We start from the raw sequence: 13141 nt of genomic DNA, 5'->3' as shown, positions 1-13141 counted from the left end.
CCCACACCATAATCCCCCCTCCACCAAATGATTTGGACCAGTGCACAACGCAAGTGTAAGTCCAACTGATTACTTCATTGGAGCATGTGCAGTAGCTCTGCATTCAAGGCACACTGAATGTGCCCTGATTGCAAAGAGTGCCGTGCCATGTTGGTGACTCCCGATCACATGCGTGGAAGTGACATAATCACAGGCAAGCAATTCAAATGGACCGAGAGAGGAAGGAAGACCAGACAAAGGTGGAAGCACCAGGAGCAGTGACAGCTCTGCGCTGGAGGGTTCCGTGTCAAGGGTAAGTCTGTTACAATGTGCTAGTATACAGTGCATACTAGCATATTATGGTTTAAAGCTGCAGGGGGACTAATTTTAAAAAAAAGTAGAGAATACTAGAACTTTAAGGCCGGCCATATACAGTTCAAACCACCGAGACTCAAACTGTTAATGGGCAGGCTGAATTTGCCAAGTTGATCGATCAACCTGGGTACAACCAGCTTGCCAGATTCTCTTATGATTATCGCTAGCAGCTGCTATAGCCGCTGGAGATAATCACTGTCTTCTCCGGGCAAGGATGGCTTCCCTCACCCGATCCCAACCCCCCCAGCAGGAAAGAAATTTGCACCATGTATGGCCAGCCTTAGTTCCTTTTCACATAGGTGCCATCCAATCCAATTAGAAGGGGATCCGTGGACAGATCTGCTGGATAGGAGCAGAAAGAGACTGGATATCACTTTTGTGACATCAGTTTTCTTCTGCATTTAGAAGAACCCAAGTTAGATCTATGGGTGGCAGGATGTAAAGTGTCAGTTTCCATCAGACCTCCACAATGTTTAGGTCCAAAACAACAGAAAAGTACACAAACCTTTTCCGTTTTTTTTTTTTTTCCTCGCATTTGGATAGGTTTGGAGATAATCAGAAATAAACAGACACATGGCCACCCATTGATTACCATAGAGCTTCCGATCAAGTCTGCCTGAAAAACTGACAGGTGGGCCTGATCGTACCAACCGTGTAAATGGGGCATAAGGTGCTAGAAGGATAGGGCCTCATCTAGTAGAGTATATGGATAGCGTTAGCCTATATGGCGAGAGCTGAAAATGAATTCCTTTTTATTGTACATCTTTATGTAGCACCAGTGGCGGCTGGTGCTAAGGGGGCGTCAAACAAGACATCTGTCGCCACCCCCCCCGCCCGTTCGTCTGTCGCTCATCCGTCCCCCCCACCAGTCCCACACTTTCCCCATCTAGCAGCTTTGGCTCCTCCTCCATGTCCGGGGCTTCATCCTCGGTGGCTTCCCTCCTCCTTTCCTCGGCAGCCAATATTATAGCTTCTCCACTCGGCCAATCAGGTCGACCACTTCCTGATTGGCTAGGGGGAGAAGCAGGAAGACCATACCGAATATTAAAGTGGAGGTCCGCCAATTTTTTTTTTTTTTAAAGTCAGCAGCTACAAATACTGCAGCTGCTGACTTTTAAAATAAGGACACTTACCTGTCCCGTGATGTCTGCACCCGAAGCCGATCTATCCCTCGGCTGTCGGGTGCTGCCGCCGCCATCCTCCGTAAGGGAATCAGGAAGTGAAGCCTTGCAGCTTCACTTCATGGTTCCCTACTGCACATGCGTGACTTGCGCTGTGCTCCCCACTGGTCCCTGCTGTCTTCTGGGACCCGTGTGTATCCCAGAAGACATGGGGGGGGACGGGAAGTGGCGTAGATACCCGCGGATGGCTCGGGTATCTATGCCCGGAAATGGGAGCAAAATACCTGTATTAGACAAGTATCTGCTCCCCCCTCCGTCCTGAAAGGTGCCAAATGTGACACTGGAGGGGGGGAGGAACCGGAAAACGGAAGTTCCATTTTTGGGTGGAACTCCGCTTTTGGGTGGGTTCGGGGCGCAGTGCTCTTTGCCCCGAGCCCACCCTTTTTTGAAGCCTATCAGCGCCTCAGGTTCTAATCATGTGCTTCTAAAAAAAACAAAAAAAATAAAAAACCCATTGGAATTATGGGCTGGGCGCATGGATTAGGGAGGCGGCGCCCCTAATGGATGGGCTACCACTGTGTAGCACTCTCCTAATATAGAGTAGGCTTCTAGGTAAATTTAGTCTGGCTCCCCTGTAATCAGTGGAGGAGGGGTTGATTATCTAGGGCTGCTCAGTGTTTTACAGGCTGCTGCTCTGTTACTTACCCCTGTCTTCTAGAGGGTTCTAGAAGTATAATGGGAGGGAGAACAGAGCAAACAGCCTGAATATTTATGGAACTTCAGCCAATCCAGTGCAGGATCCTAGAGGAAGCCTTAAGGAAGACATTGAAGTCCCAGCTAAGCTTAGCTGGGGGGCCTATTTGCAGCTCTGTGTCCAGGCATCAAGTTTGGTCTGGAGGAAGCTCACTGTAGAGAGCCAGGAGGAGAAAGGTGGAAGGAGTCCAGATGTGTTGTCATAGTGGAAGTCTACATCTCCCTCACTAGGAAGAAAATGGTGGTTATCAGCATGTCAGTAGACTATCCCCAGTGCTGAAGGAAAGTGACTGTGTGTAGCTTTTAACTCTAGAAAGAGTGCAGGTCACCAGCAGCATACAGATTCTATGGGCCATTCAGTGTGTACAGTGCAGCCAGAAAATGAAGAGTTCTCAAGTTAATCATTTCTGCAGTTTTCGGGGTATCCCATGCTCACTCTTCCTATCGCAGTTCATCGTTCCAAATAAAACCCCCAAAAAGAACCCCTAGACCATTTTCTGAGCCAGTGGGAGAATGTAGAAAATGCTGTGTGCCTGGCTGTGTGTGTTCTAAGGGGGAGATAGGACTGTATTCGCCAGCAGCTCCCATGGGGGTGCACTACATTTATTTATATTTCCCCCACATTTTACATGCGGACTACCCTGTCCAGCATATAAGAGAGTTACAGGAAGTGGGACAAACCATATAACACTGCTGAGGGTGCTTGCAGCAGTCGTTTTTATCTTTTTTTTTTTTCAGATTCAGTGACTATGGTCAGCTAAGGAAATTTTGATTCTACAAACCTGTAACTTGTCTTGCAGTTCCTTGTTTAGCAATGTCAGAGAAGACACTTTTGCTTGCAGTAGTGAAAGAGTATCTTGCTGTTCCACCTCTGAGCTCACATCAAGAAGACTGTCTTCCCCTGAAATCAGTGAATAATTATACAATTAATGATGCTGCTGAAAAATTACATTTCCGTTTATTATAAATAAATAATATTTATAAGTAGAAGGTGATGCCTAACACATCTTGGTAATAGGTAAAGAGACTGCCGACTTGCCCATGCAGGGCACAATGACCATTGGGTTGATTTACTAGAGCAGCCGATAATGGTCGCAGTTAAGCTACATTAACTTTGAATACTCAAGTGAAATTTCACAAAATGAGAATTTACCTTGCAGATGATTGGATAATAGAAATTAATGCGGTTTCACTTTATTCTGCAAGCCAAGTGAACATTCCAATCAACCTCATTGTCACTGCAATGGGCCCCCCAGACCCACTAATACTCACCCTACCAGCACTGCCTCACCAATCCTTCCTCCAACGCATCTGGCAACACTACTCAGTATAAAAGGAACCCCTGTGACCCCCTCCCCTGTGACAGTGCTCAAGGGGGTCTAGCAGCCAACTGCTGGGACCAAGGACAGTTACAAGAGGAGCAGCAGGGGGCCCTGGTAAGGCAAGTATAGGGTGGGTTGGGGTAAAACCTTAGCAGAGACACTACACATTTTGGTGTATATTGAGTGTACACCCATCACATAATGGAACTGTGCCGGTCTGTCCTGTCACTTTGGCTGTTTCCCTCTGGTCTGTGTCCCCTTTTGAGGGGGGGGGGTGTCTTCCGCCTCAACCCCGGGCAAGACATCACACCCTAAGCCTCCGATCATCCCCATTCAGAAGTTGGGCACAGCCATTGAGTTTGTTTTAAGTAATTATCCAGTTGTCTGCTCTTGTTATCCCCCTTTCCCCCCAGGGGGCACCATATACTAATGGTTATTTTATCCATTCAGTTTCTCAGTATAATCTTGCATCTTACTTCTGATGAGTGGCTGTAATCCATGAAACGCGTAGAGTTTCAAGCTTAGGGTGCCAAGATGAGTCTGCCCCAATGATGTATCTTCCAGATTGTAAATTATTATGCATCGACCCTTATATGGGATGTATGACCAAGTTATGAATTCATCTTGTTAATCATATATTAATGTTTTTTATTATATTTTGGTACGCTCATCCTTTTTGATTAAATTCAATTATACTATTAATATCATTATTATTATTGTATATTAATATATTATGCATCTTTTAAATCATGGATTATCGGTTGATATTGTGACATCAAATTATATTAATTACCGTATTTATCGGCGTATAACACGCACATTTATTTTAAGAGGGACGTTTCAGAAAAATTATTTTAATTTTAAATAAGGAATTTTGAAGCAAAATAAGGGTCAGTGCCCATCTGCAGCCTCACAAGTGCCATCAATGCAGCCTCACCATTGCCATCAATGCAGAAGCTTCACCATTGCCATCAGTGCAGCCTGATCGATGCCCATCTGCAGCCTAGAGGGGACAGGGAGGGGGGCGGGACGAGTGCAGACAGATTATATACAGTGAGAATCTCCTATGATAGACAGAACAGTGGTCTAATGGCGGCCCAGGAGACGGGACTTCCTATTACAGAGGCCGCCAAGTAAACAGGAGATTCTCACTGTATGTAATCTGACAGCACTCGTCCCGCCCCCCTCCCTGGCAACTAAAATTGATGTATTGGCGTATAACACGCACACGCTATTTGCACCCGATTTTCAGGGTGAAAAAGTGCATGTTATGCACCAATAAATACAGTACTTACATATATCATTTATAAATCATCAGCCGCAATGACATACCTCATGTCCCATCACCTTCCTTCTTTTTGTATCTTAGCAGAGACACTGTCACTCTGTCTTGCATAGACACACTAGGGGATGGATTTACTAAAACTGGTGAACACAGAATCTGGTGCAGCTGTGCATGGTAACCAATCAGCTTCCAGGTTTAGGCCCTCGTTCACACTGAACACGGCTTCGAAAACAGATGAACTCGCACGATTTCAAAGCCGCATTTTAGTCCGACTTCGGGGGGTGACTTGAAAGACATCTGTTGCGGGTTCATGCACAGGTGTCCATTGAAGTAGCCCCCCGAAGTCGCCAACAGTAGTGCAGGAACTACTTTTTGGAAATCGGTGCGGTGCCGCAAAGTTGGCGTCACACTGATTGGGGCGCTTCTATTGCCGGCAATAGGCTCTGATTTGAAATGCGATTTGACCTGACAAATCGCAAGTCAAAATGCACCGATGTGAACGAGGGCTTATTGTTAAAGTTTAATTGAACAAGCTGAAGTTAGAAGATGATGGTTATTATGCACAGCTGCACCAGTTTTAGTAAATCCCACTGACAGTGTATCTTTAACTCGTATATTTACAGTGCAGAACCAACAATTCAGTAAAACATTACAAAACATTCACCCTTGTAGTAAGGCCCTCTCACACCACAAGGGTTAAATGCTATTATGTCCAGGGGTGCCCAGAAAGGGAATAAACACTTCCCTTACTCCTGGCTTCTTCAGGGTCCCTCCAGCACTGTGACTGGCCCCCCTCCTGCAGACTGCTCTGTAAGCTGTGACCAGCTCTGGTCGCACTCCAGCATCCTCAGCGTACAATTCAAAAATCATAGCCCGTGTTGTACGTGATGACGTCAAGGCTCTGTCCACAGACTGGAGCTTCATGCAGAGGGGGAGAGCGACGGATCCAGCGTGGGGTATAACCATCCATATTCTCACTGCACACGCTCCTGGAGAAGGCTCTAGGCCAGTGATGGTGAACCTTGGTACCCAGATGTTTTGGAACTACATTTCCTATGATGCTCAACTACACAGCAGAGTGCATGAGCATCATGGGAAATGTAGTTCCAAAACATTTGGGGTGCCAAGGTTCGCCTTCACTGCTCTTGGATACTGGGTGTTCACCCAGCTGGAGACTGGCTCTTACATGACACAGTGTAGATATTTGCCAGCACACCATGATCTTTAAAGCAGAGCGCCACCCAAAAGGGGAAACTCTGCTTGTTTGCACCCTCCACTGCCAGATTTGGCACTTTGTCGGGGGGGGGGGGGGGGGGGAGGGGTGAGGACCTGGTTTTGACAGGTACCAGCTCCCACTTCCGGCTTAGATCACCAAAGTGATTTGAGCTGGAAGTTTGCCCCCCCAGCAGTCTTCTGGGACACATCACAGGTCCTAGAAGACTATGGTAACATTCACAAGGTGCAAAGATACGCGCGAATACCAGTAGGAAACCCGTTTCAGCTTCACTTCCTGTTTCCCTTACTTCAGATGCCCGTCAGATTGAAGCTGCTGACTTTCTTTTTTTGGTAAGGGGAGCCTGGAACTCTGCTTTAAGTTGCCCAAACAGCTTTATTGAAGTATAATCACATCACAAACAGGAGAGTGCAATGTTTCGGAGTCATCCTGTAGTGTGTGCCCTAAACTCATGGTTTATTAAAGTAGTGATAGTGACATATTTCAGGCAGTGGGGAACAATGGAGAAGGATGCCAGGAAAACATGTCTGACATACAGTTGTGTGTGAGTTTTGACACCAGAGCAAATACCACCTTTCTGCAAATTGTAGCACACAGATACTATTTGTTTGCTGGATTTAACAGACTGGAAGCCAGAACCTACCATCTGGTACATGCCAATGTTTCAGCTTCCTTCCAATTGATTCACGGCTGTTATACACTGCATCCGGAAAGTATTCACAGCGCTTCACTTTTTCCATATTTTGTTATGTTACAGCCTTATTCCAAAATGGATTAAATTCATTATTTTCCTCAAAATTCTACAAACAATACCCCATAATGACAACGTGAAAGAAGTTTGTTTGAAATCTTTGCAAATTTGTTAAAAATAAAAAATGAAAAAAATCCCATGTAGATAAGTATTCACAGCCTTTGTCATGACACTGAAAATTGAGCTCAGGTGCATCCTGTTTCCACTGATCATCCTTGAGATGTTTCTACAACTTGATTGGAGTCCACCTGTGGTAAATTCAGTGGATTGGACATGATTTGGAAAGGCACACACCTATCTATATAAGGTTCCACAGTTAACAGTGCATGTCAGAGCACAAACCAAGCCATGTGTGTCGGAAATTCCTATGGAAAATGTGTGATGGAGCCTACACACGGTCGGAATTTCCAACAACAAGGTCCTATCACACATTTTCCGGCGGAAAATCCGACCGTGTGTACAGGGCATAACAGAGCTCCAGCGTTTCTCTGTGGAGAGAGGAGAACCTTCCAGAAGAACAACCATCTCTGCAGAACCCCACCAATCAGGCCTGTATAGTAGAGTGGCCAGACAGAAGCCACTCCTCAGTCCGCCTAGAGTTTGCCAAAGGGCACCTGAAGGACTCTCAGACCATGAGAAACAAAATTCTCTGGTCTGATGAAACAAAGATTGAACTCTTTGGCCTGAATGGCAAACGTCATGTCTGGAGGAAACCAGGCACCGCTCATCACCTATCCAATACCATCCCTACAGTGAAGCATGGTGGTGGCAGCATCATGCTGTGCGGATGTTCTTCAGTGGCCGGAACTGGGAGACTAGTCAGGATTCAGGGAAAGATGAATGCAGCAATGTACAGAGACATACTTGATGAAAACCTGCTTCAGAGTGCTCTGGACCTTGGACTGGGGCGAAGGTTCATTTTCCAACAGGACAACGACCCTTTTAGAAGATTATCTGAAAACGGCAGTGCACTGACGCTCCGCATCCAACCTGATGGAGCTTAAGAGGTCCTGCAAAGAAGAATGGGAGAAACTGCCCGAAAATAGGTGTGCCAAGCTTGTAGTATCATACTCAAAAAGACTCGAGGCTGTAATTGGTGCCAAAGGTGCTTCAACAAAGTATTGAGCAAAGGCTGTGAATACTTATGTACATGGGATTTTTTTCCTTTTTTAATTTTTAATAAACTTGCAAAAATTTCAAACTTCTTTCATGTTGTCATTATGGGGTATTGTTTGTAGAATTTTGAGGAAAAATAATGAATTTAATCCATTTTGGAATAAGGCTGTAACAAAACAAAATGTGGAAAAAGTGAAGCGCTGTGAATACTTTCCGGATGCACTGTATGTCGCAGAACTTAATTCACTCCAGCCTTTTGCCATCTCAGGTGAAGACAATTCCAGAGCTTTAAGTACAACTAAGGCTCCATTCACACTTGTGCACAGATGCAATTTCAATGCAGCTTTGGACAAGTGCGACTTTGGCTTTGACCATGTGACTGTGTCTGCTCTACAAAGCCACACACAAGTCACCTGTATATCATTCAGGTGCGACTTTCATGTGATTTTTGAGGGTTTACATTGAAGTCTCTGACTGTCATGTCGCACGAGGCTCGGTTCACGCCTAATACTGATGCGGCTCCCAGCAGGGGTCCTGTGTGTCCTGGTTCATTGTTTCAGGTCCGATTTCAGACCCAATTTTTGGCTGAATTTGGACAAGAAACAGACCAAAAAGACGCACAGAGCTTCTGTGCAAATTAGCACCGGAGCCGCATCGGGGATATGTGAACCGGCTTCATAGAGAGACGATCACATTCTCCTGCTATTGCGAATTGGATGTGGGGATACCGCATCCAATTCGCAATAGTGTGAACCCAGCCTGAAAGTTGGACCAACGTAGTGTAAGAACTACTTTAAAGTAACTGCGACTTTAAGTCGCACACATATGAACAGTACTCATTGGGAAAACATGGGGTGCAACTAGTGCGACTTTGGGGTCCAAAGTCACATGACAAGGGGTGAATGGGGCCTAAAGGCAATTTTTTGTTTAGTTTTGGAGAGCATGGAGAGGGATTAGAAAACCTGTCAGTTTTTATTGCTGTCTGTGCCCCTGTTAGGGAGATTCTCCCTTTCTATCTGTCCTGTTTACCATTATCAATGAAAATGAAAGTAAAAGAAAATCCCAAATTTTGAGTTACATAGTAGGTGAGGTTGAAGACACAAGTCCAACCCATGTGTGTGATTATGTGTCAGTATTACATTGTATATCCCTGTATGTTGCAGTCATTCAGGTGCTTATCTAATAGTTTTTTGAAACTATTGATGCTCCCTGCTGAGACCACCGCCTGTGGAAGGGAATTCCACATCCTTGCCGCTCTTACAGTAAAGAACCCTCTACGTAAACCTCTTTTCTGCTAATTTTAACGAGTGGCCATGTGTCTTATTAAACTCCCTTAAGTAAAAAAGTTTTATTTCTATTGTAGGCTCACCAGTACGGTATTTGTATATTGAAATCATATCCCCTCTCAAGCGTCTCTTCTCCAGAGAGAATAAGTTCAGTGCTTGCAACCTTTCCTCATAACTAAGATCCTCCAGGCCCTTTATTAGCTTTGTTGCCCTTCTTTGTACTCGCTCCATTTCCAGTACATCCTTCCTGAGGACTGGTGCCCAGAACTGGACAGCATACTCCAGGTGCGGGCGGACCAGAGTCTTGTAGAGTGGGAAAATTATCGTTTTATCTCTGCAGTTGATCCCCCTTTTAATACATGCCAATATTCTGTTTGCTTTATTAGCAGCAGCTTGGCATTGCATGCCGTTGCTGAGCCTATCATCTACTAGGACCCCCAGGTCCTTTTCCATCCTAGATTCCACCCAGAGGTTCTCCCCCCAGTGTATAGATTGCATGCATATTTTTGCCACCCAAATGCATTATTTTACATTTTTCTACATTGAACCTCATTTGCCATGTAGTTGCCCACCCCATTAATTTGTTCAGGTCTTTTTGCAAGGTTTGACCCCAGAAAAGTAAGAGGGGAAATCTTCCAACGGGGACATTAGTTCTGGTGACTTGGGGGGGTCTCCAAGAACTCACAAATACCGTGTGACATAAAATATTGCAACGATCGCCATTTTCTTCCCTAGGGTCTCTGCTTAAAAAAAGTGCAGCATTTTTGGGTGTTATAAGTAATTTTCTAGCAAAAAATACAGCTTTTTACTAACAAAAAGTACCGGGAAAAGCCTGATCTTCAAGTGGTTAAGAATAGAAGGGCTTACCAGTCCTTAGATGTTTTGCTTGTAATTATTTCCCTTTTCCAGGCCTTTTCTCTTTATTTTCTTTCAGACCTTGCTAATAACACACTTCCTGTCCTTGGGGTGTGACTCTCACTCACCTTACTGTATAGAGGAGCTGTGTTGTTACCCTATGACAGGAATACAGAATCCTACCCCCGCTCTTCTTCTCCGTAACATAGAAGGGAGGGGTTCTGTATTCCTCATAGATAGCTGGGAACAATGGTAACTGATAACATCACATGCAGAGAGCACAGAAAGAAAACACGTTTTTAAAATGGTGTTCCTCTTTAACCACTGCAGCTCTGAATGGTTTACCCCCCTTCCTGACCAGGCCATATTTTGCGACAAGGCACTGCGTTACTTTAACTGACAATTGCGTGGTCATGCTACACTGTACCCAAATAAAATGTATGTCCTTTTTTTCCCACAAATAGAGCTTTCTTTTGGTGGTATTTGATCACCTCTGCGGTTTTTATTTTTTGCGCTATAAACAAAAAAAGACCAACAGTTTTGAAAAACAAAACAAAACAATATTTTTTACTTCTTGCTATAAAACAGCCAATTAAAAAAAATGTAAAGAATCTAATTTCTTCATCAATTTAGACTAATATGTATTCTGCTACATATTTTGGTAAAAAAAACCCCCAATAAGTGTATATTGATTGGTTTGCGCAAAAGTTATAGCGTCTACAAACTATGGGATAGATTTATGGAATTTTTATTTCTTTTTTTACTAGTAATGGCGGTGATCAGCAACTTATAGTGATATTGCGGAGGACAAAACAGACACCTGACTGACACTTTTGACACATTTTTGGGAACCAGTGACACCAATACAGTGATTAGCGCTAAAAATACACACTATCCCTGTACTAATGACACTGGCTGGGAAGGGCTTAACATCGGGGCGATCAAAGGGTTAAATGTGTGCCTATCAATGTGTTTTAGTGTAGTGTGGGAGGTGCTTTTAATAAGGGAAGGCATAGATTCATGTCCACGCCTTCCTTACTGACAGAACGGTGATCTGCCTTGTTTACATAGGCAGACTGCCTTTCTGTCTGTGTACCGAACGATCAGCGGGTGCCGGTGGACATGGAGTCCCTGGGACCCACTGATCAGCTCCTGCTGTGTACAACCAGAGCGGGAGCAAGCCAACGGCGGCGCGCGCTCAAGCCCGCTACCCAGAAGTGCGGGATCACGTATATATATGATCCTGCACAGTGCAGCCGCCCTGTAGCAGTAAAACTGCTATGGGGCTATCAGCAAGTCGTTAAAGTGTAACTCTGGTCATTTTTCATCTTTCCATCTATTAAATCTTCTGCCCTTGTTGTTGTTTCAACTTTGGATAGTAAAACATTTTTTTCCTGCCAGTAAATACCTTCTACAGCCCACTTCCTGTTTCTTGTTTGGTCAATAGCCTAGGCGTATGACATCATGCACAGCTCTCTCACTCTCCTGAAAGATTGCCAGGAAGGGAGGGGGATGAGTCATAAGAGGGCCAAAAGGAGCTGCAGGGCTGGAGGTGCCTCTGTGTGTCTGTGTAAATCCAGGAAGTGAACAGGCAGCAGCTTCAACTGCCCACAGTTAAAATGGATGCAGCCGGACTCAGTGAAGGGAGATTTCTGCAGCATATTTGGCAAGTATAGAATCATGGTACAGTGGAACCTCGGATTGTGAGTAACGCAGTTAAAGTGGGGGTCCACCCACACCACCAAAAAAAAAAAATATTAAAAGCCAGCAGCTACAAATACTGCAGCTGCTGACTTTTAATACATGGCCACTTACCTGTCCCAGGGTCCAGCGATGTCGGCAGGCGACGCCGAGAACCTGCCCGGTTCTCGGCAGCTGCCGCCGCCATCCTAGGTAAGGGAATCAGGAAGTGAAGCGTTGCGGCTTCACTTCCCGGTTCCCTACTGCGCATGCGCGAGTCACGCTGCGCGTCCCAAGTGGTCCCCGCTCTCTCCTGGGAGCAGTGTGTTTCCCAGGAGACAGCGCTGTGGGGACGGGAAGAGGCGTAGACTCCCATGGGAGTCTATGCCAGAAGTGGGTGCAAATACCTGTCTTAGACAGGTATCTGCACCCCCCTCCCCCCTGAAAGGTGCCAAATGTGACACCGGAGGGGGGGAGGGTTCCGAAAAGCGGAAGTTCCAATCTTGTGTGGAACTCCGCTTTAACGAGTGTTTCGCAATACAAGCTATTATTTTTTAAAAATCCTGACTCGGTTTGCGAGTGTTGTCTCGCAAAACGAGCAGGATTCAAGCCTCTGTGGTGTGCAGTACCGCATTTGGCCAGAGGTGCGGGGGGGCAGTGACACTTGGAGCCGTTCGGAAATACTCGAGTGCATCCGAGCGGTCTCTGAGTATTTCCGAGTCTCTCAGGCGCCCCCCCCCCCCACCTCTGGCCACATGTGGTATTGCATGCAATAGAAGTCAATGTGGAACAAATTATCTTCATTTCCATTGACTTCTATGGGGCAACTCGCTTTGATATGCGAGTGCTTTGGATTACAAGCAGTCTCCTGGAACGGATTATGCTCGTAATCCAAGGTTCCACTGTATATATAAAATAATATGCAAAGTGGTCAGAGGGAAACTATAAAAAAAAAAATCAAAAAAAGATGTTTTTATTACAAATTATGTGAGCAGACTGCAGCTCCTCTTTAAAGCGGAGGTCCGCCAAAAACAAAAACAAAAAACACAGACTGCAGCTGCTGGCTTTTAATAATCGGACACTTACCTGTCCTGGAGTCCAGCGATGTCGGCACCGCAGCTCATGTTTCCATCAACTGTTGGGTGCTGCCGCTGCCATTGCGGGCAAGGGAACCTGGCATTGTAGCCTTACGGCTTCACGCCGGGAACCCTACTGTACATGCACGAAGCTCCGCTCCTCTCTCCTACTGGCCCGGTGACAGGGAGAGGAGGAGGGAGCCCCGCGGTGACGTCATGGGCCACGGCGCAGACTCCCGGAAGTGGAAACAGGATATGTGTCAAAGACAGGTATCCTGTCCCCCCTCCCCCTGAAAGGTGCCACTTGT

At 45.7% G+C, this 13141-nt stretch overlaps 1 protein-coding gene across 2 annotated transcripts in view; it reads right to left on the bottom strand.

The window, feature by feature from the left end:
* Positions 1-13141, bottom strand: part of RAI14 (retinoic acid induced 14) — a 277999-nt gene that overhangs the window by 26679 nt on the left and 238179 nt on the right. For both annotated transcript variants that reach the window (XM_073620881.1, XM_073620891.1), the window contains one exon: positions 3011-3129. In XM_073620881.1, the coding sequence (XP_073476982.1) occupies positions 3011-3129 (119 nt within the window). The remainder of the gene's footprint in view (positions 1-3010; positions 3130-13141) is intronic.

This window comes from Aquarana catesbeiana, linkage group LG01 (genome assembly GCF_042186555.1).
Source record: "Aquarana catesbeiana isolate 2022-GZ linkage group LG01, ASM4218655v1, whole genome shotgun sequence".
NCBI lineage: Eukaryota > Metazoa > Chordata > Amphibia > Anura > Ranidae > Aquarana > Aquarana catesbeiana.
This window is presented reverse-complemented; position numbering and strand designations above follow the sequence as displayed.